The sequence below is a fragment of the Suillus bovinus genome, assembly GCF_016758785.1.
Source record: "Suillus bovinus strain UH-Sbo-P2 chromosome Unknown EDB93scaffold_77, whole genome shotgun sequence".
NCBI lineage: Eukaryota > Fungi > Basidiomycota > Agaricomycetes > Boletales > Suillaceae > Suillus > Suillus bovinus.
Genome location: NW_024542133.1, coordinates 72,339 through 94,421, shown reverse-complemented (window position 1 = coordinate 94,421; position 22,083 = coordinate 72,339). Strand labels below are relative to the sequence as shown.

At 44.4% G+C, this 22,083-nt stretch overlaps 7 protein-coding genes across 7 annotated transcripts; 3 read left to right on the top strand and 4 right to left on the bottom strand.

Annotated features, from left to right (window-relative positions):
- Window positions 1-64: 64 nt before the first annotated feature.
- Window positions 65-2,125, top strand: EDB93DRAFT_1173247 (major facilitator superfamily domain-containing protein). The gene is made up of 6 exons (XM_041450409.1): window positions 65-683; window positions 739-902; window positions 968-1,056; window positions 1,109-1,333; window positions 1,383-1,749; window positions 1,803-2,125. The coding sequence occupies exons 1-6, from the start codon at window positions 414-416 to the stop codon at window positions 1,960-1,962; spliced, it is 1,275 nt and encodes a 424-aa protein (XP_041303352.1). The 5' UTR covers window positions 65-413; the 3' UTR covers window positions 1,963-2,125.
- Window positions 2,126-2,270: 145 nt separating this feature from the next.
- Window positions 2,271-4,025, bottom strand: EDB93DRAFT_1254655 (uncharacterized protein; the record flags this gene model as incomplete). Its single annotated transcript, XM_041453657.1, has 5 exons — window positions 2,271-2,406; window positions 2,456-2,599; window positions 2,646-2,997; window positions 3,048-3,186; window positions 3,240-4,025. The coding sequence occupies 5 exons, from the start codon at window positions 4,023-4,025 to the stop codon at window positions 2,271-2,273; spliced, it is 1,557 nt and encodes a 518-aa protein (XP_041303351.1).
- An 876-nt stretch (window positions 4,026-4,901) lies between these two features.
- EDB93DRAFT_1092967 (uncharacterized protein) lies at window positions 4,902-6,247 on the top strand (the record flags this gene model as incomplete). Its single annotated transcript, XM_041446476.1, has 7 exons — window positions 4,902-4,971; window positions 5,031-5,149; window positions 5,199-5,360; window positions 5,423-5,498; window positions 5,551-5,691; window positions 5,740-5,924; window positions 5,987-6,247. 7 exons carry the CDS (start codon window positions 4,902-4,904, stop codon window positions 6,245-6,247), a joined length of 1,014 nt encoding a protein of 337 aa, XP_041303350.1.
- Window positions 6,248-13,768: 7,521 nt separating this feature from the next.
- EDB93DRAFT_1242740 (uncharacterized protein) lies at window positions 13,769-14,637 on the bottom strand (the record flags this gene model as incomplete). Its single annotated transcript, XM_041452057.1, has 4 exons — window positions 13,769-14,080; window positions 14,135-14,305; window positions 14,357-14,564; window positions 14,621-14,637. 4 exons carry the CDS (start codon window positions 14,635-14,637, stop codon window positions 13,769-13,771), a joined length of 708 nt encoding a protein of 235 aa, XP_041303349.1.
- A 2,218-nt stretch (window positions 14,638-16,855) lies between these two features.
- Window positions 16,856-17,240, bottom strand: EDB93DRAFT_1254652 (uncharacterized protein; the record flags this gene model as incomplete). Its single annotated transcript, XM_041453656.1, has 2 exons — window positions 16,856-16,914; window positions 16,967-17,240. The coding sequence occupies 2 exons, from the start codon at window positions 17,238-17,240 to the stop codon at window positions 16,856-16,858; spliced, it is 333 nt and encodes a 110-aa protein (XP_041303348.1).
- A 295-nt stretch (window positions 17,241-17,535) lies between these two features.
- Window positions 17,536-18,351, bottom strand: EDB93DRAFT_1254651 (uncharacterized protein; the record flags this gene model as incomplete). Its single annotated transcript, XM_041453655.1, has 2 exons — window positions 17,536-18,209; window positions 18,270-18,351. The coding sequence occupies 2 exons, from the start codon at window positions 18,349-18,351 to the stop codon at window positions 17,536-17,538; spliced, it is 756 nt and encodes a 251-aa protein (XP_041303347.1).
- Window positions 18,352-19,151: 800 nt separating this feature from the next.
- Window positions 19,152-20,652, top strand: EDB93DRAFT_1254650 (uncharacterized protein; the record flags this gene model as incomplete). The annotated part of the gene is made up of 4 exons (XM_041453654.1): window positions 19,152-19,202; window positions 19,254-19,460; window positions 19,517-19,562; window positions 19,613-20,652. 4 exons carry the CDS (start codon window positions 19,152-19,154, stop codon window positions 20,650-20,652), a joined length of 1,344 nt encoding a protein of 447 aa, XP_041303346.1.
- Window positions 20,653-22,083: the final 1,431 nt, after the last annotated feature.

The following is a 22,083-nucleotide window of genomic DNA, read 5'->3' as shown; positions in this document are numbered from 1 at the left end:
GTGCCATTGCCGCGGCAGTTACTGTCAGGATGAGCATTACATAATATCCTGAGTTTGTGGGTGCTAAGCATCGGTGGCGCAATATCAGCTTGTGCCGTGACCAGACAACGGAAATGATAGTACGGCGCTTGGTCGGGCACCGAATTGAGGTCAGGGCTGATTGCCCTGAGCCTTGGTCGATGATGATCAGCGCTCACGGCGGTAAACCGGTGCCAGTACTTCATTTATGCAATGGATGGAGCCGCGGCGAAGCTGATCCAGCTGCGGCATCTTGATTGATGCCATTGATGATTCCTGAAACACTGGCACTTTGACTTTCATAGGCCTATCATTATGATCGCTGGGTCACAATTCAAACAGGTGCACTCGGTGCTCAGATCCTAACTTGCACTTCAAACGAGGTCCACTGAATCATGCCCAGCACTAGTGACCACGATGTCCCTCATGCATTGGAACCCGTTGACACAGAAAAGCCTCCCCCGCCTCCCCCACCCTTCGTAGAAGGGGGTCTCCGAGGGTATATGACTATATTTGGCGCATTTTTTGCTTTGTTCGCCGCCTTCGGTCAATCCATGGCATTTGGAAGCTTTCAACTCTGGTATTCACAAAACCAGCTTGTAGAGTATACCGCGTCCGATATTTCGTGGATCGGCTCGGTTCAGCTTTGGGTCTTCTTCGTTTCAGTGAGTTACTCAGTTACCACTCAATCCTGAATTTGATTCATTGAATACTTGGAAGGGGGGTGTTGTTGGCAGGCTCTTCGACGCATACGGACCAACATGGCTACTCGCTTCGGGAACCATCATCCTAACATTTTCTCTCATGATGACATCCCTAGCTACAAAGTATTACGAGTTCATTCTGGCCCAAGGGATCGTCTTTGGTATTGGATTCGGACTTTTGTGAGTTTCCTAAACAGAGTCCGCCCACGGAGCCTAGCCTTACCTAACGACGTCTCCTTGTTTAGATTCTTTCCATCAATGAGTGCTACCGCCACACATTTTATGAAGTATCGAGCCACTGCTCTTGGTATTGCTGTAGCTGGCAGTAGTGTAGGTAAGATTACTTTTTTTGGTTCATCACTGTCGCTGCTGACAGAAATTTGCAGGTGGAGTTGTTTTCCCCATCATGTTGCAACAACTCTTCGACAAAGTAGGCTTTGGCTGGGCAGTCCGCATATCCGCATTTGTGTGTCTGGCATGTGGCGTTATAGCCACCGCCCTTGTGTCCAGTCGACTTCCAAAACGTAAACCAGGCCCATGGATCGATGTGTCATCTCTCAAGGATGTTAATTATGCAATTTTCGTGCTAGGAAGCGCTGTCACCTGCTTGGGTAAGCTGTCATGATGTCTAACGTCTATTATCTTTCATACATCCGACAGGTATTTTCGTGCCGATGTACTATATTGTACAGTACGCCCAAGAATACCACATCTCTCAGTCCCTCGCATTCGGGGTCTTGTCGATAATGAACGCAGGCAGCGTGTTTGGCCGCATTGCACCATCAATTATGGCAGATCGAATTGGAAGATTCAACACGTTGATTCCGTCCACGGCTCTGATGGGGATTTTTACTCTCGCACTATGGCTCCACGCACACGATTTGGCAACCATTACGACATATTCCGTTTTTTACGGATTTTTTTCTGGAAGTTGGTTTGCAATGCAGACAAGTTGCATCGCCCAGATATCAAGAATGGATAAGATTGGAGTCCGAATGGGAATGGCTTACAGCTTGGTTTCTTTCCCGTGCGTTCCAATATTCGATTCTGATTACACCGACAAACTTAATAACTCATCAGCGCCCTTGTTGGCGAACCAATTGCTGGTGCGATATTGACTCGGGATAATGCAAGTTATACGGGTATGATAGTTTTCACTGGAGTATCTCTGCTTCTCGGCTCTCTCATTACCCTGGTTGTCAAGTTAAGAATCAACCGTAGTCTACTGGCGAAAGTATAGGCAGCAATAAACTGGCTATCCTAGGCCAGTTCCGTACGTGAATGTAATACTACCTACAATAGTCAAGAAGGATAAGGCGCTATTACTGTAGGTTACGATTGAAAGACCAGTATTAATGTTTGTATGTACAGCCATTGAATACACACTGGTTTTTGACTGTTCAGGTTCATAACTCCGTTGACATCTCCTAGCCAAGAAGTTCCCCCGTGATCGTCACTCGTCACACCGAGATGTACAAAAATAGTTCGCATCGTTTATCTAGTTCCCGATGATATAAACATGACATGATGGCATGATATGATTAATACTCAGTTATCAAGGATCAGAAGTAAGAACCTCTTCCATTGATTCAAGTAATCCAGCACGTTCTCCATCTTTACGACATTAGAGTTGTAATCAGCGCCAAGGTCAATCACGCCCCCCCAAGACGAAAGACGAAAGAATCTAAATGTTCCACTTAATTGCATTGTACAACAAAGATATGGAAACTCACGGGCCAGGATCGAATCTATTCAGAGATGTGAAGAACTTGTTCACCGAAAGGACGGGTGTTCCAGCGTCATCCGCAAAAGTGTGATTCAAATAGATTTCTCCTTTGCCGTCACTGGAAAATGAATAACACTGGTTGGGTGGCAGCCTGCTATGACGTTAACAGACGTATAATATTCGTACCCCGCACGTACAGGTTTGCAGATGCAGCTGGCACGGTGGCCATGGCGAATGCTTCGCCAACCTGTGGCATGCAACTTAACCCAGCAGGCAATTCCATGTGGGCGCGATACTGCTCCTTGGCTATGTCTGCTACCTGTAGAAGCATGTCACCGTCCAATGGCAGTGCATTTCCGTCAGGAGACAAAAACGCTGACACAGGAATCCTGGTCATGAAAACGCCAAGAACATAGCCTGGATGGAGCGCATATTTCGGATCCAAGCGGCCTCGGAAATTAGCCAAGGATACATTGTTCAAGTAGTGAGAAGAAGATGCCGAATTGGGTGGATTATCAGCTATGACAACCATTGCTAATGCAGCGTGGGCTGGCGGATTCTCAATTCGACATGCTAATAAAGGGGATGCGGCTACATACCAAGGTGTGTAAGTGTGAACCCAGATATCTTCGAGGCAGCCAGAATTCTTTCTGATTCTTCCCTCGTGAAGAGGACCTCGGCGCGACGCGTCTTCGGCCACTCTGTATCTTTGGGGCGAGCTCTAAATCCATATGTGTCCTTGATGTTCAGTATTAGTCACGAAGAAAGTAGAAAGCGAAAATGAATAGCACCTTCATTGACGCGCCGAAGGCGGAGAGAACTCTTCCAAAGGACTTGTAGTAATCACTGTCAAGGCAAGGTTCCTCTGGTGAGTGTGGCGAAACAGGAAGGGGTTCTTTGGAGTTTAGAATGTTGAAGGGTGCCGGAAGGAGGTTTTCCAGCTCATTTCCCCATTCGATAGACTCGGGCGCGCTGTAGGAATTGGAGAGCACCTTTGCCAATTGCGTGAGGTAGCGATTCACGACGATCTTTAACCCTGCACCATCGAAGGGCGAGTGATGGGTGTGGATCAGCAGACCCAATTTGGAGACCGCCCCGTTGGTGGTTTCGCCAGGGACAAGGTGCATCCACGTATGGTCTCCGTCCGATGAAGGAACCCTCTTCTGACCCTCGTTGACCCGTAATTGGTCGAGGTCAATGTCCGAGGGTGGGTGGATAATGAGAGTGCGCTGCTCCCACCGACTGATCTCTTGCGGACTAGCGGTTGTATAGACCAACAGGGGCAGATTGTGATCGGATTCATTCAGTATGGATGACGCGATGGTAGGAACTTGGAAGCGTAACCAGGACCAGCATTGTTGAGCGGAGGAACTGAGCTTGGTGATGCTCACAGGGTCGCGCAAGTCGATAGTGAGTCCGAAGAACAGCGTTTGGTCACCCTTGAGATAGCGGTTGAAGATATCTTGGACATGCTCAGCGCCTCCAAGAGGGCGAGCACATCCGTTTTGGACGCCTTCACCGTTGAAGGGCTTCCATTTGAACTGCTCTAAATCGTAACGAGTAAAGATATTAGCCATCCGAGTCAGTGGTATGCTTGTTTCAGAGACTGAAGCTGAAATACAGAACAAGTTGCATCAAAGGTTATATAAGTAAGTACTGTCTTCGATCAATGGAACTGAACTTCGCAGCATACCGTTAATCATGATACTAATCGATATGATTATCATGATCCCCTTTGACGACCGGTGTATTGAATTAAAACCCTTGCCCTCTCACGCACCGGATTTTGGCAATGTTACTAGAATTATGTGGCTTGGTAGATGAAACACATCGCAGCTCGGGGTCCGAAGGACTAGACAATCACCAAGTGGGTTGGAAAAGGCAAGTCAGAATCGAGAGTTGGTTGCGGATGGGCTTACTCAATTGTTTGCACAGCCCATTCTAACTATTATCGGCTAGTCTAAACTCGTTCTTGCTGTTGATCTACACGACTATTCTAGCTGAGACTCAGTTAGTTCTGAATCTCTAGTTGAAAGATGAGAAATGGGTTTAAAACAGGTCACCACTCGTCTACAATATCATAATTTTCTTCGACATCTCCCGAACAATCGACCTTTTGGCCTGAAGCACACCTGGAGGACTGCATGATGCAGTGTGCTCCGGGATGTCGCAGTAAAGTATATTAATTACATAAAAGTCACTGAAGTATTACTGATCCACATGCTCACTTAGTGCATCGCCCCGGCCCTCGAACACTCTTGGTAGAAAAATGTCAGTTGTTCCTACCTTCATCGCCCTATCTGTGATGCCATCATGTCACGGTATCACCGAGAGATTGGCCATCAATGAGCCTCACTATCAGGGAGAAGAGACTTAAATAACGCACAAAATACCAGGCGAAGTCCACACTTTCGTACATCTGTTAGGTTGTAGACGGCTGTAGACATTTCGCTATGGCTTCAACAGGAATCGCATTGGATGCCGCTTGTTTAATGGCAGTGGCGCTGGAAGGCATTGTATACGGTGAGTATCTCAGTGGGCTTGTTTGTCCTATGTTCACCAAGCAAGGATCACCTCTCCAGGCTTCTCGGTCCTCCTGTTTGTGGGCACCATGTGGACTTTGACCTGGAAACAGCGCATGCAGGATGTCAATCGCCCAATTGCCATAGTAGCCATCCTGTTGTTAATAATAAGTACCGCAGTTGGTGCACGATTCTTACATTTGTTGTCATCTGCTAACGTTTTATAAGCACATCGTCGTGAACATCATTCGTGTCGAAGATGGACTGGTGAAGTATCGCGACACGTACCCAGGCGGGCCGGTGGCATTCTTCGCAGACCCTTCCCAGCCAACACTTTCGATACTGCATGCGTTATACATCTTGCAAACTCTGCTGGCTGATGGAGTAGTGGTGGGTTCATACTTTTATTTGGTACCTTTAACCCTTCTTGACGTATAGAGATTGTCTTGTAGATTTACCGCTGCTATGTTGTGTGGCAATCGATCCTAGTCGTTATCCTACCATGCATGTTGTGGTGCAGCGTTGCAGGTTAGTTCACAGTCGTACTCACAAAGTCGTGTTCTCTAATCATGCATCAAAGTGACTGGTGTTTTTGTAATCTACAGCTATTCGGCAGTCACAAATATCACCGGAGACTTCTTTGCCAACGTGGTTGGCCAGCCTACACACTGGGTTACGGCATTTTTTGCCTCGACTATGTCAACGAATCTGTTGAGTTCGGGTAAGCACATTACCGTGAGCATGGTATAAAGGTCCTGAACATGTCTAGGGTTGTTGGTATACCGCATCTGGACGGTTGAACGCAACATATCTACAGTTCGCACTACGAGGAACACTTTGATCCCAATACTGCGCATGCTCGTGGATGCCGCTGTTTTGTATACTGTCGTTCTCTTCATCGCATTAGTCTTGTATTTGTGCGCGAATAATGGAGAGGAACCTGCGGTGGACATGGTAATTTTGCCCTACATACCTCTTGTTCGAAATGAAGAGCTGACTGAATTTCAAACAAATAGATCATGCCGATCATATCGATTGCTTTCTACATGGTCCTCATTCGCTTGGCCATCAATAGAAAAAATCGCAGTCTTCTCTCGACTATAGAGACGACCATCGCAATGGAACAAGGCAATTCGCAGCAGTCCCCTAGGCACCCCTTGCGGGTCCATGTATCCAAATATGCGCACAGTGATAGTACTTCAGCCTCCAGAATACCATATGAAGACCAGCAGTCGTCATTCAACGCGGAGTCTGGCAAGGGTTCTATGCAATCGTGATCAACCCCGAACACCATTATTAATTTACATTTCATGCCAGGTATCTGTATGTGCTTCTACTTTAACATATCTTTACGTTCGCAAAATGTCACGATTGATACTAGTACTGTTCCTGCGTGACACTAGGTCCATCGATAATAAACCATAATCATTTTAAACCCCAACCCATGCACCAGTAAATCGGTACATCAGGAAAACTCTCCTGGGCTGAATTCGTGTAATTTCGAAGATTTGTAAAATTCTATCTAATTGTTTACTTGTGTTTTTTTGTCCAATTCATGTCCATTGAGAGTTGGATTCTATGTAGGACAATACTAGCTAGTCACAGAGTGTTATGACTTGGATAGTATCTGTTGGCGATGCTCAAACAGAGTGTGTGTCGTCAACGGTCGAGGATGTCCTTGGGCTAGCCCAAGGTTAGGGGTCTTACTTGGCGAGGCTTCAGCAAGTAAGATTTAACGCCTATGTCCAAATCGGGTAGCTTATGTCAAGCGGGGCTTGATGATAAGTGTATCTGCCAAGGCTTACGACACCCGAAGGTTAATTGTAAGATCTGCGTTAATTAGAAGGACAGAAGTCCGACTATTTAACAGGGGCTTTGCTCGTTGACGAAGTTGATGAGTAAAGATCGAGACTAAGGACTTATCCACGATGAGCAGATAAGAAGATAGAATATAGACTGCTGGCTAGGCAGAAAGGATCACTCTTATTAGGAGTAGGAGGTCAAGAACCAAGTAGATTCAAGTTAAGGAGTAAGATACATGGTAGCGAGTTTATATAGAGGAGAGGATGCATATTAGTGGATGATAACTCGTACTACCAGAAAGGGAACTGGTCAAAGGGTGATACTAGAAAAGGAAGGCATGTTCGAGGTGAGTCATAGGCGAACTAGAATGTGCAAGTAGAAATGAGTCAAAGAAACAGAATGGGAAGTGAAACAAGCAGGGGCACGATCGTGCAACTGTGGAGCTAAATATAAGTACACATGTGTGACTGCGCACTGAGTCATAGATCAAGAAAAGAAATGAGGCAAAGGGGATGCAGCGTGCATCGTATCATAGGTTACCATCCGGATGGTAAGGGCAAAGGAACTGTCCACAGGTTCAGTCAGGAGGCGGAACAGAGCAAGGGTATGCTTCATCAGAGAAAGGGTCTGGCCAGATGTACTGGCTCTGCTGGAGCGACAGGTAGAGAGCGAAGGGGAATGCGAGGATAACAAGGATAACAAGAGCAAGGTCGGGGTAAGGGTGTGATGCAAGGGCTGAGACGAGGAGGATGAGGAGAAAAATGGTAGGGGCCCAAGCGTCTAGATGTTCTTGTAACAGCTAATCAACATTCCTGCGCTTCTCTCTCACCTCTCCTCACTGTTAACAACAGTGAGCTCAATAGTTCTCATACCTCACTTCAAACATTCCTATTGTGCCTGTCATCAGGAAATCAGCAAGGCTTAGGTTTTCCTAGTTAGATGTGATCAACATAACCAAACATGGTAAATAAGGATCAATGTTGGTCAACCATGATAATTCTTTACCATGTGATACCACTTAGATGTTCAATGTCCATGAGTTATGATACAGGCTCAATTTTGATTGCCCTTGGTATTCTCCTGTCATCACAGGCCTTCTAGGCAATGTTCTGGTTTGCACCTACCATCTTTCACCTTCAGTCATCTAGTGTTCACTTTTTGGAGTCAGTGTTGGAAGGCCTGGCCATACAATAGCACTTATGTTGACTTTTGATAAACTCTTACACTTTGTTTCCTTTCTTTACCTTATCCCATAATCTTGATCACTATCAGCACCACTGTGTCCGGTACTTCCTGACTTCTGCACCATATGATACATCCGCTCATCGATCCTCCAGCATCACATTACCTAAGTCTCTCCGCAGATATATACATTGTCACACCTCTTGTTCACACCTCAGTATTGTTTATGGACTCTACTGAGGTGTGTAGTATTCTCATATCTTGTACTCACATATACTGATGTACCTTAGCACTCGAACTTGCTAGGTACTTTGTCAATAGTATTGTTTATGGACTCTACTGAGCACTTAAACTTGCTAGTGCCTACAACTTAGATATTCAATGTCCATGAGTTATGATACAGGCTCAATTTTGATTGCGCCTGGTATTATCCTGTCACCACAGGCCTTCTAGGCAATGTTCTGGTTTGCACCTACCATCTTTCACCTTCAGTTATCACTATTGTTATCCTTGATCCAGCCTTTTGATTTGACTAGCATGTCTGGTAAGTCATTGTGAGGGGTGGTGCAACAAAGACTAGTACAAACATAAATAGTAGGATCCAGTCCAAGGAAAGAGTGATTGGAGAAGTTGCTATGTTTATAACATCAACAAACCATACAGCCTCTGAGCCAATTTGATTGGTGCAAAAATAATTATTCCCAAGTGGTCCAGATAATGGCTGCAAAACTTCAAATTTGCTATACTAAAGAGGAGGACAAAATGGCACCATGGTTGTGCTCAAAAAATCAGATAACCTTTGGTGGCAGTCTCCAGGAACATTAGTGAAGGTTCAACAATTCAGATGGTGAGTTGAAACAATATTGAATCTGACTTCCTAGCTGCTATGTCTAAGAGACACTGTTCAATCCTAAAGAGTTTCTGTACTAGGCTCAAGGCTCAGAGAGAGAGGAAACTACGAAGACTCAGACTCATGCTGGAAACTGGTGAAAAGGTAACTTGATTATGTAAGCTACAGAATAGCAAACATAAGATAAAGAAAGTGTTTATAAGCCTAGTCAGGAATGAGTCTCTACACCAGTATATCATGGCCTTCCCATAATTCAGACCTGGTTATCTCAAATGCCTGTAAGAACATCCAACCAGCTCTTGTTCATCAACTCCACACTTCTTCAACCTATAGTCCATCAGGACTAGATCAGGCTTCCATGAATCAGTCACGTTTGGCACAGGAGTGGTAGAGAATTCTGAGGATCAATAATGCGGCTCTGGTAGAACTTTGAAGGGTAGTGGGTAAGGTTCTTGCTGTGAGTCAGAACTGGAGGAAACTTTGTCAGGATCAGAGGGTTTGTGAGCCTCTCTGATCAAGTCACACATTGCATACTGCAGACTTCTCAGCAGATATTTCCAAACATAGAGAATGTAGTGGTTTTGAAGGTATTAAGTAGTTACACCTTTAACAATCAACAATGCATTGCTTCTGATCTAAGTACTCACATCAGATCTCAGATACAATCAGAGATCCATCCATTGATGGACCTGCCAATGGGAAGATCCAATCAATGGGAAGCTGATGCAGAGAACCGGCTTATTGGTCCCTACTGAGAGGCAAGGGCCAATGAGTGGCAGAGTTGTTTCCCTTCCTCTCCTGAGCATAGGGTAGAGCCAGGTCCACCAGAAGGCACCATGTGAGCACTAGAGGGTGCTATGTGAGAGCTGGGGGCACCAGCTGGGTGCTCCCAGAATCAGAGCTGAGGTCCAACTGCTTGTGCGGTTGTGAAAAAAATTTGCTGTGGGATCTGTACTGGTGAAGATGAGGAATCTAAACTGTGGAGAAAGTTAGTGCTAAGCTAAGCAAACACAGATAGACCTGGGTGCGAAAGAAATCATTGTCCCAAGGGCAGCTAACTGAGTAAAGGAAACCTCTCTTTGTAAAAAGAGGGACACCAAACAACCAATGGAGTACTAAGTCTTAGTAATGTGCAAAGTGCAAAGCGGAAACAATGCGATGTGCGGAAGGCAGATGCGCGAGTGCGAAAGGCGAAGGTCGAGGTGCACAATGCAAAGGTAGCATGCAAGCGAAGGCGAGAGACAAGCTAGCGAGAGAAGCGAGAGAAGGACAAGACAAGATGAATGTTAACACCCAAACTAAGGTTGGCTGATGCTAAAGCGGAGTCTGAGAACTGAAGCGCGTGACTTTAGATAGTCACTTCCAAACAATGAGTAAAATTCTTAGTATCTAGAGACACAGAGAAAGTGGGTGGAAAATTGACCCAGGAAATAGAGTAAAGGGATAGTATAAGTAAAGTAGATAAGCGGTGCTAGGTGCACAGGTCTGATGTAGTGAGCCGAGTAAGCTAAATATAGTACGCGAGATAGGTAATAGGGTCTCAGCTGCATGTGTAGCGCTAGGCTGAGAATTAGTGATGGAAACAATTAGTTAAAATGGGAATATAGTGAGAAAACACACAAATGGACATCTAAGGACATGGGGAGGATGGGTGGATAGGTTTGCGGATGATGCTGACACAGATGTGTGGTGCGCGCAAAGTGCAAGTGGCTGTGTGCAGAATCTGCGAAGTAAAATATATGAAGTGCTACTGTGCAAGACGTATCCTTGGGATTAGAGCTGGAGTGTGTAGGGAATGTGGAAGAATTCGAGGGAAGTGCCTGTGGAGACGCAAGGCTCTACACCAGGGTGCGCCAAGATGGTTTTGAGGGACAATGCTGGATTGGTACCCACAATGGAGGCAAATTTGTCATACTAGGGAAACATTTGTAGTACTTGAGCTGTACTTTTTATTAGTTTAATCTCATCAAATAAAATAATGAAAACATACCATGCAGATTTTCAGCATCATCATCTGGCATGACACCAGTGCCCATGGAGTGTAATTTATCATAACATTCATGATACCTCTTTTTGAGGCTTTGGAGGGAACATTAGTACACATCAAAATGAATGTAAAATCTCGTACTTTATAATGTGACTGTTTTTGGAATCACAAAACTTATCCAGTATCTCAGTGTATTGCTGCACATTGTAGCGATGGTCAGTGGTGCTGGGCTCAGAACCACAGTTTTTCATACTCATGTCAACACCCAAAACATAAGTGCACATGTCCAAGCCACTCCGTATTGGACTTTTGGACATTGCATCGGCCAATCGCACTTCACATGCACTTGTCCATACTGTGTCCTGTCCATCCAAACTAGCCTCACTAGGTGCATAATTATTCCCATGCATGTTTTCTGACATTTGGACCGCGTTATTACATGTCCGCAGCACCTCGTGTCTTATTACATAGGACATCGGACCCGAAATATATCACTACTATCTTCGCCTGTAGTATTCTGGATTTTTACAGACTTACTTAAATACTCTGTAGTGACCCATCACAATTCATCAGGAAAACATGCTATCTCTATATAGCCCACCATAGGCCCTAGGGCATCTATAGCCCCATAGCTAAGTCCCCAATTATATAGGCTGGTAGAGTGTGGTATAGTACACCATAGCACCACATAGTATATATATCATGTATATTCCTCATAACTGGACCTTATGTCTGACTATAACCACCTATACAAGGCTACATTGACATGTACATTGTCATAGTTCTCTTGGTATATTATGCTATACAGACCTATGACATTCTTATGTAGCTTCATATCTCAATAAAATCATAGCGTCAACCAATACATTTGCAAATTTTATATTTCACAAAATCTAGTAAATCAGTTGACATCGTCTTCAACATTAGCTACACCAGTTGTTGGCTTAACATACTCCTCCATTGCATCAAAATCAACATCAGATTCATCAGCATCTCCTTCCTCTTCTCTGAGCTGGAAGCGACAAGCCACTCTATCATAGTGTTAACAAGATCATATTCTTTCAAAAACCAAACAGACATATGCAATATCAGTCCATAAATCATCTCTCAATTTCTTCATATAGCTTGGCATCTTAAGGCTATACTCAGTGAGTTTAGACATGTAGTACTGATGTCTACAAAACGACATTGAGTAAAATATCAAACATATGTAAATGATGTACCTTGGTTGAAATGCTGGTTCCTTGAACTCTACTACAACTGGTGTACCTGTGAGCATGCCTTTGTATGCACACTGAAGATGAGGAATCTAAACTGTGGGGGAAGTTGGTGCTAAGCTAAGCAAACACAGATAGACCCGGGTGTGAGTGAAATCGTCGTCCCAAGGGCAGCTAACTGAGTAAAGGAAACCTCTCTTTGTAAAAAGAGGGACACCAAACAACTAATGAAGTACTAGGGCTAAGTAATGTGTGAAGCGGAAACAATGCGATGTATGGAAGGTGAACGCGTGCAATGGTGCGTGAGTATGAAAGGCAAAGGTCGAGGTGTGCGACGCGAAGGTAGCATGTGCGAGTGAAGGCAAGAGACAAATGAGCGAGAGAAGCAAGGAAAAGACGAGGCAAGACAAGTGTTAACACCCCAACTAAGGTTGGCTGATGCTAAGACGGAGACTGAGAACTGAAGCACGCGACTTTAGACAGTCACTTGCAAACAACGAGTAAAATTCTTAGTATCTAGAGACACACAGAAAGTGGGCGGAAAATCAACCTCAAAAATAGAGTAAAGAGATAGTATATGTAAAGATAGCTAAACACCGCTAGGTGCGCAGGTCCAATGTAGCGAGCCGAGTAAGCTAAATATAGTATGTGAGATAGGTAATAGGGTCTCAGCTGCACGCATAGTGCTAGGCCGAGAATCAGCGATGGAAACAATTAGTCAAAATGGGAATATAGTGAGAAAATGCACCAATGGACATCTAAGGACATGGGGAGGACAGATGGACAGGTATGCGGATGATGCTAATGCAGATGCGCGCGAAGTGCGAGTGGCTGCGTGTGGAATCTGCAAAGTAAAATATATGAAGTGCTACTGTGCAAGATGTATCCTTGGGATTAGAGCTGGAGTGTGTAGGGAATGTGGGAGAATTTGAGGGAAGTGCCTGTGGAGATGCGAGGCTCTACAACACTCTATCTGAAGATGCTCTATGGTTAGTATGACATATCATTAGATAACAAAACTTACAGAAGTGGCCAAAAGCACAATAAGGTTGAAAAAATTGGCCCATGAGAAGTTGCTTGATGAGGTGTGTGCAGAAAGGAAGATTCTTGTTGAACTTCTTGGCCTGAATAGACGTCTAGTCAGTATACATATACAAAGGTAAGAAGTAGATGGCTTACTTTGATGTCCATTTCACCGCTAAGGAATGGCTCCTTCCTTGTAGATGTAACCCAATTAGCTATATCGGCTGAGGAAGGAAGACAATGTTAAGATTAAAAATATAAAACCTGGTTTGAAAGAAATCACCTATTTCCTTGGGACGTAAGTGCTGCATCATGAAGATCACATTCTCTCTAGCCTTCCTAGCCAACTCCCTCCTTAACTGAGATGCACCTGACCATACCTAAGAACAGCATCAGTAAGTATTCATAAAACACTAGTGAACATACATATGCCAATGTCCTGCCTTTGAGTGTATCATCTTCACTAATACGATCAAACATAACCTTCATTGGGGAGCCTGATTCTTTACCAGCCTCCTTGATACAGTTCCAGGCAAAAGTGTCCTGGACATCTACAGAAGGACCAGGAAAGGCGTTCTCCAGGGCAATTTTTACTCTCAGCAGTTGATGAGCAAGAACCACCAAAGGTCCACATCCATCTCTTTTTAAAGATGCAAGGGTAGTAGGTGGTCTGACTTCACCTTTATTAGCTTCCCTTCTGCGACACCTGACAGCCATATCATCTTGTGACTCATCCTTAACTTCTATTAGCTAGACTATAGTCTAGGTTAAAATGGGTTACCTCACTAGATCTGAAGATAGCTATGTCACCATTGCGCAACTCCAGAACTAGCCCATTCTCCAATAAGCACAACCCCCCCCCCTCAAAGTGTCCAATAGGTATTACCAAACATAGATGACGATCACCACTGTCTCTATGAGCTTTGGTGTGAACATTGATGTTGATCACCAGAGAAATGAAAGGAATAATGGGCGGAAGAGCATTGCCAGGCAAAATGGAGGTGACTTCCATCAGTATTTCAAACTCTCCTTGTAGGTAATTCTCCATCTACCATTGAAACAATTTAGGGCTTGGATGCTATGCAGATTTCACCGAACTCACCAACTGTTTTATCCACTCAAATAACTCCCCGTACACCTTTGAGATTGTTCCGTATATGAGTCTGTGCTGCTGTAAGTCCTGGGATATGTAGGGAATAACTTGACCATGGTTTGTGCACATTCCTTCCTTCTCTAATAACCAAAGTTGAATGTCTGTTGGAGTGTTAAGGCCCTTGTATTGTATTAACAACAATATACTGATAGTCCAAGTGCGCTAGCTTACCGATGTACAATGGCGATTGTACCAAGAGAGGTGCATAGCCTGGAAAGGTCTACCTTCAGGCAAGCGCATATCCATATCTCCAAGCAAGTCTGCATTTCCGAGTGCAGCCAGTAAATTGACTTCCAGAGAAGCACGTATGTGGGTGGGAAGTGCAGTAGATACAAATGCCATCAACGACCCATCCTTATTTCGAAGTTCTAGGTGGTGACTGACCAGAGTTCAGTGTGCAAGAGTGGTGTGGGAGAGCCAAACAAAAATATGTACTTTGGCATGATCTGCATTGAGATGCGTAAGTATGCATCAGGTAATTTCTTGATACCATTGTGATAGAAAGTTTTCAGCTGTTGATAAGATAAGTACGATTGGCACCAGAACTTGCACACCCACCTTGTTGCGTAAGTCTTTGAGGCTTTTCACTTTCACCCGCCTCTGCTTGTGACCTTTTTGCCGCACTCCAGCTAGTGTTCATGACCTTGTCATGAGGAGGCTTGAAGCACTTGTTTTTAGCTGCAGATGGATCAAACACTGTGTCAATGACAACATGCGCGATCTCATCCTCCTCAATGTCGGATAATGGTGGACTGTAAGGACGACCTATACCATAGAGCTCACTGTGATTGGCAGTGTGTAAAGGCAGCCTCTGAAGATCACTTGGCACTGGTACAATGCAAGCACCAAACATGTCCATTTCTACGGAGTGGTGTGAATGCGCTAAAATTTGACTGTGTTAATCAATAGATCGCATATGAGTACGCTGTCCTGCATGATGTGGGAATCATGCATGGACATGAATACTAGGTGACCCTCAAAAGACAAAGTCTGTTAGCTTAGTCCTCAGACTAGTCAACTCATACCTTGGTTTCAAACCATGGTCCATATTTCCAGTTTTCCCCAAGTTTCATGATCTGAATATGTTTTGATGGAAAAAGTCTAATGTGAGATGGGAATCACATTTAGACCTAGTTGATGTGAGAAGAGAAATGAAGGTTAAGGTATAGCCTTGCCTTTGGCTTATTCACTTTGGCTAGAGAAAACCATAGAGAAAAGTACAAAGCCTATAAAAAAACCTATCCAAAAAGACCGTGTTTCAATTCCTGCCAACTGTCTTATTTTTGCTACCTACTTTTCTCTAGTGTTTCTTTACTTTACTTTTTTCATTAGGATGCTTTGACTCACCTGACACTTCATAAAATTGTACCCATAGGGTATGATGTCATTATGATGTCATAAGACTCCACAGATACTCCTGCAGGTATTCTGTTGAAAGATATTATGTCATCAAGCTCTAGATTATTCTACTCTACAATGACATCATTCATGATGTCATTTTCTTCTAGAATATTCTGCTCCACAATGACTCACTCATGGAAGGTTCTGGAATCTTTTGCTCCACAATGATGTCACTCTTGATGTCATTATGATGTCATTACTCCACATTCCAGAATGTTCTGCTCCACAATGATGTCATAGCTCCATCTTTCACTTGTATTTTATTCTTTTATTGGGTTTGACCCAATATTTTGATTGGTCCTCCTTATTTTTTATTGTTTGTGAACCTAGGTTACTTTCCCACACAAAATGTATATAAGGAGAGCCCATTCTCCCCCCAAAAAATATGATCTCTCATTTGTAGCTATCTGCCTATCAGATATTTCACTTGCAAAGTTAGTCCCTTTGAAGTGAGACAAGTGCAGGGAAAAGAATTCCCTTGAGATTATAAGTTTCTTACCTTAGAAACTTATTTAGTGCTATAGACCAAGCGTTCTTGGTCACATATATTGTCTTTGAGACCCCTTTGTCTCATTGCTCTGTGCCCTTTGACTAAGCGATCTTAGTCATCTATCATATTGTTAAGACCACATCTCACTAGTTGTCCCATAGACCAAGCAATCTTGGTCAAGTTATAGTCCCCTTTGTTCAAGCAATCTTGAACATATATCGTATATTTGAGACCACTGTCTCATAGTTCCAGTGCCCATAGACCAAGCGATCTTGGTCATATTTCGTATATTTGAGACCATGTCTCACTAGTTCCAGTATCTAAGTCCAGAGCCTAGAAGGAGATTTCCTAGGCAAATATGTTCCAGAAACCGAATTACGTGTCTAGAAGCTTATTCCTAGACAAGAGATTTGAGTTTCAATAAAGAAAAGTAAAGCTCTGGCTAGGTTGATCTTGACAAAGATTAGTTTAGCGAGCCTCCCAAGAACTCACACATTATCTACCACGAAATAGGAAAAGTCGTAGACTGTGTTAATTGAGGACTGGCAAGCAGTCTTATCCAAAGTGTAATTGTGGTGTCATTACATTTACACGACTTTATATAAGACCCTCAGTTATTAAGACAACGCCATATGCACTTTTGGATAATGTCATCAAAAAAACGATCAGATGCTGAGAAGTCCGTGCAGTCAATATCCTTTGAGATGGAGAATCTCTCAATCAAACACGAGAGATCAAACACGAGAGAACATTGAGGTCATACTGAAGAGAAAGGAGAGTCACATGCGTGCGATGGTGGGTATAATGCATTCAAGAATCAGCTTCCTTTGAGGGGAATCTACACATACATGGTTAGTAGTCTGATAGCCCAAGACAAAAGGTCCGCTTACCTCTTGGAGGTGATCGTAGCATGTCTGCTGGATGTAAGTGCATGGTTCCAACCATGGATGCAATGGACCCTCTAAGACCAAGGCCTGCGATGAGTACTAAAGCATATATGGAGCCACCGCATGCAATGGCAATGAACTTGCTACCAGTAGCATGCCACTCCAAAAAAGTGCAATAAGTGACCTTGGTTTCTAAAGGGTGGTCTTTGACTTCATTCTCATAAATCCCTTTCAGGTGTAGGCCTGTCTTGAGGCGGATGCTTTCAAAAGGTGTCATTTAAACGAGCGAAGTGAAGATTCTAGATGACGCACCTCTGACACTTACAAACAAGGATCATGAAATTGATACAAATGTCCTTGCCCATCATTCCTCTACACCTCACCACTAGTGATAACAAAGATTCATCATCCACAGATGGGACTTGTACATAATTCCCGATATCTTGCAGTCATCAAAGTGGATTATGAATAGAAGAGAGACAGTGTGTGGCTGCGAGCTCGGCAATGATTGCGGTAGCTTGATCACTGCAAGAAATCTTAGGATCGTCTAAGGGACATCGACGCCATGTACCTCATAGTTGAGTTTGAGGACCACTGATGGCTTGCTCTGAGTCACCAGCATCATGCACTTCCCCCTCTTCCTCTGCCTCCATCTGATCCACCCCTGATTCCTTTTCATCCGCCTCCCATTCCTCTTCTTCCTCTCCAGGGTGCAAAACATCCTTCATAGCTACAGCATGAGCTGTTGCTCGAGCTGCCCATATTTTTAACCAACTTGCACCATGGTTACAATTGTCAGGAACATGTGGTAGATTGGGGTCAAACCCAGGCCCAGGGGGCTCCCCTCCTGTAGCAAGAGTACTTTGATGGATGTCAGTGGTGATACAAAGTTTTTTTGGGGGATAGTATAAATTGTTATCAACCTCGGTGTTACAGCGTGGTCTTCGGCGAGCTGTAGATGTTACTGGGAGATTCTCTTGTGTCATTCCACTGTCTGCTACAACTGACGTTTCAGATGCGACAGAATGAGAGTGCAGAGAAGCGGGGGTGGATGCTGGAGTGGGAAGGAGGCAGCACGGATCAAAAGCGGGGGTGGACACTGGAGTGGGAAGGAGGCAGCACGGATCAATTCCCTGGGGGAAGGGTGGATGCATCAGGGGGAGCATTGCAGTAGGGCTGGGTGTTGAAAGGGATGTAGGGCTGGGTGTTGGAAGGGAAGGATTCAAAGGATAATCCTGTGTTATCGCTAAATGCAATGTGGGCATCAAATTATATGCATCCATAGAAATAGATCTGATATACACACCATTATCTGTTAAGGTCCCTTGACCATAACCCAGGTGAAACATGTATTCATGGAGGGCATGCAATGTGGGCATCAGAGGCATGTTATTTCCCAACATCTGCATAAGATTGTCAGCGCTGTCTTCCAATAAACATAAGAGGTTGTTTGCAGAATAAGTAAGGGTGCAAACGGGCACGGACCCTGTCCTGGATCCAGAAAATTCCATTCAATGAATATTGAATTGAATTGAATTGTGCGTAAGCGCTAAGCGCCAAAACTTTACTTTGCACAGATATTACAAATCATCAAGCTTATGCCATTGCCTCCATTGTTCATCGCATTCCCATCACTTCACAAGTTGTCCTATCCTATCTGGTGGTTTACAAATGACTTAAGGTGACTTTATACTTCCTTATTGAAAAAACTAAGATAATGCTCTGTCATTTGAATCAAAATTCATTGCATGTTTTTCCACCTTTTTATAACACATCATATGAAGTGCATGCATGTGAACAACTGTCGAAAAGAATGACCATAATTTAGGGTTTGTACTGTGATTGGAGGGGCCTGGCATGTGCTTTCCACCAATCATGTTCTTCCACCTTATGGGCTTCACCCATGTGTCGTGTCATGTCAAGACTTCAATATCGAGTGATGGTCGCAATGCTCCTTACTCACCAATGCCACTGGTGTTTGAATTCAAGTTCTGAAAAAATAATAATCATAAGTATCTGCTTCTATTGCGGTATCCCCTTGCAATAGTACTCATGTTTGTTTGTCATCTCATCAATAAACCTTTCGGTAAATCCTGTCCCTCCACCCCACCACTGTGCATTCTAAATCTTGACAACCAACTCTGCTTGTGTCCTCATCCTGCCATTCAAACACTTTCTGTGACATACAATGTCTTCATTTGTGCCCTTTTTCCACCTGAAACAAAGGTCATATAAATTGGTGAGCAAGGAGAGTTATACCATTGATTATGGCTAATTTTTGATGGATAAGGTCCAATTGCGAGGCATCATAGCCAAGACCGATAACGATAAGTACCAAAACCAAGTGGTAGCACAAGTGTGCAAACTCAAGGCCGACCTTCAGCCAAAGGATCAGATCAAGGACAGCGAGGAAGCTTACAAGGGCTACTTTGAGATGCCTGCAAGCGATGTGAAGGACATCACTCGCAGGATTATCCAGGAGCTGGGACGTGACGAAGTACTCTTTCAGATCTTGTTTGGCCAGAGGACCCTACCTGACCCAACTGTGTGAAGGAGATTCTGAAGATATTTTGTGTAAAAGGGTTCCTCGACCAAAACAGTGAGTTCCCTATTCCAATATACATCATGTCAGTTTACGCGGATACATAGATCATTGGACATCAGCAATAGCCTGTCCAGATCTTACACAAACCCACCATGCCACTCGCAGTAACAGGCCAAGTACCGAAGATCTTATGGCTATTTTTTTGAATCATTTGGTAGAAGAGGTGCTAGCCTTACTTGGACCCTCTCATATCCATCGAAAGTGGTCTGCCGAGTTTTGTCAGAGGGTCCTTCCAGGCTTGGCTGAAGATCACAAACCTGACATTATCCTCGTAGATTCAGACTTACCAGAAGATTGGCGTAACCTCACTACTGTTGGCAAGATGAAGAAGAGTAGCATTGACATCAAAAATCCACTATGGTTTGATGAGGTGGCGAAATGGGCAAATACAATGTACGCCAGTCAGGATTCCCGTACTTTTGCCCTGGTCTTGCAATTCCTTGGTGCCCAGTTTACCTTCGTGTTTTTTGATCGTGGTGGATCTGTTTGTCTTGATGTATTAGGGATACATGAAGATAGTGAGGAATACTTTAGGCTGGTATTGTACTTATCTTTGGCCCATCCCAGTGTGTACATGCATAAATCTATGTGTTTTCCAAACATGACAATTGTTGGTACAGGTTTACTGGGATTCAACCCCACAATCGTCCATGACCCTAAAAGTGACAGTCATTTCATCCAAACCAAACACCTTGGGAAGGTACCAATCAATATGGTACTATTCATCAGCAACAACCTCAATGGCCATGGCACCATTGTCCGTCAGGTCACATTACCAAAAGATCAGATCAATCAAGCATTGAAAAACGGGCTGAACTGTGAGGCCTTGCAGAAATGGCTGAAGGGCATGGTGGACATGGAGTCGATTGTTGTCAAAGATACTTGGTTGGATCTCACAATGCCTCATACAGAAGGCATGGCCCTGAACTATCTACAGTTGAAAGGTGTTCAGGACGTAACTCGATCACTCTTTGAGGGACTCATGCTTTTCCCCCCTGCATTTGTCCTGCCAGCACTTGCCTTGAAATACAAGGAAGCCCAGGCTCTACCGTGGCAGAGCACCGTGCACAATCGGCTTTCCTAGAATGTTCCAACACTCGCATTGGCCTGTCACAGCCTGACATCCAGTCTTAAAGCTTATGATGCCGAGCATGATCAGGGACTTGAACACATGGATCGGGAAGTTTACGAGGAGCATATTCTTACTCGACACTTCTTATACCCTCTATGTGCACCAATTTATGAATTTTCATGCATCTACAAAGCTTTGACGGGTGTCATGGACTGTATCCGGGGTGAGTATCAACAATACCTGGTCTCGGCTGCTACTGAATGTATCACACAGCGCATGGTCAAGCCTATTCACCATACTGTATTTCAGACGATGGCTCTGAGAGTAATGAGTTATTCCCTCTGTTGTTCATGCAAGCAGATACCTCACTGTGGAACTTAGGACTTGTTCATCCCAACAAGTCTGACTGGGGTCACATAAACAATAGCAATATCAGATGCAGCTTGCTATTCGACCATGCACTTGCTTCCTGGACCCCTCAAGACATTTCCTCACAAGGACCACTCCCACCCAAGATCTTTGAAGATAATGCTGAAGACAACGCACACCCTTCCTTGCCTCTCATTTCTCAAGACGCTGCTCTCCCTCACACCACACCCAGTTCTCTCACCCCGTCATCCATACCTCCTCAAGACGCTGCTGTCCTTCGCACCACACCCAGTTCTCCCATCCCATCTCCCCTATCTCTGCTTACACAAAGCACTCCAGCCATTCCAGTCACCCCTGCACACCCTTTGCCCACAACTCGCAAGCCTCACAAATGCAAAGCTGCTAAAGCTTGTTCTGCAGGTCAGCAAGTTGATGCTGGTTCTAGTGTGCTTCCCACAGGGGCTGTCGCTCAAGTTCAGCAAAAGCAGGGGATCAGTGGCATCTCAAATCCAGAACCCAGCACTTCAAAGAAACACGCACTTCCTGAAGTGGTGAAGGTACAGATAGAGGACAAAGGGTTCATTCAAATCAAGGTGTCGGCATGGGGTGCTTCCAATGTGAAAGAGGACCTGCAGAATTTTACTAATGGTGATGAGAACGGTGGAGGCCTTTATGAGCTGACGGTTAGTGCATTGACCCCTATCATTATCTCTTCCTAATGGTACATCATTGACAGGGTACACAAGTATGGATGGCTGTGGATTCCATGTTTGCTCACAAGCCAGGTGCAGCGCCTGTTCCACGTGTTGTGGCACACAACCTGGAAGGTTACTACTATGTCATTCTCAGCCTCACCTTCATGTTTAATGAACCATATGTCTTGAAGCCACTTCCAGGCAGAGATGCCCCAGAAGAATCTGATTATTACCTTGGGATTTGGCTAGAAAATGCGACAGAGGAAGTTGCAATCTGGTGTGAGGCGGCAAGGAGGGGACACTTCTTCTGCAATCATGATGGGTTCTGACTTCTCAAAGGACAGCTGGGTAGAGAGTGGTCCTGTGAGGCTATCAAAAC

Coding starts and splice junctions, on each gene's coding strand:
- EDB93DRAFT_1173247 (XM_041450409.1), top strand. CDS start 414: ATGCCCAGCACTAGTGACCACGATGTCCCTCATGCATTGGAACCCGTT. Junction 903..967: donor GGTATTGGATTCGGACTTTT/GTGAGTTTCCTA, acceptor CTCCTTGTTTAG/ATTCTTTCCATCAATGAGTG. Junction 1,057..1,108: donor TGTAGCTGGCAGTAGTGTAG/GTAAGATTACTT, acceptor AGAAATTTGCAG/GTGGAGTTGTTTTCCCCATC.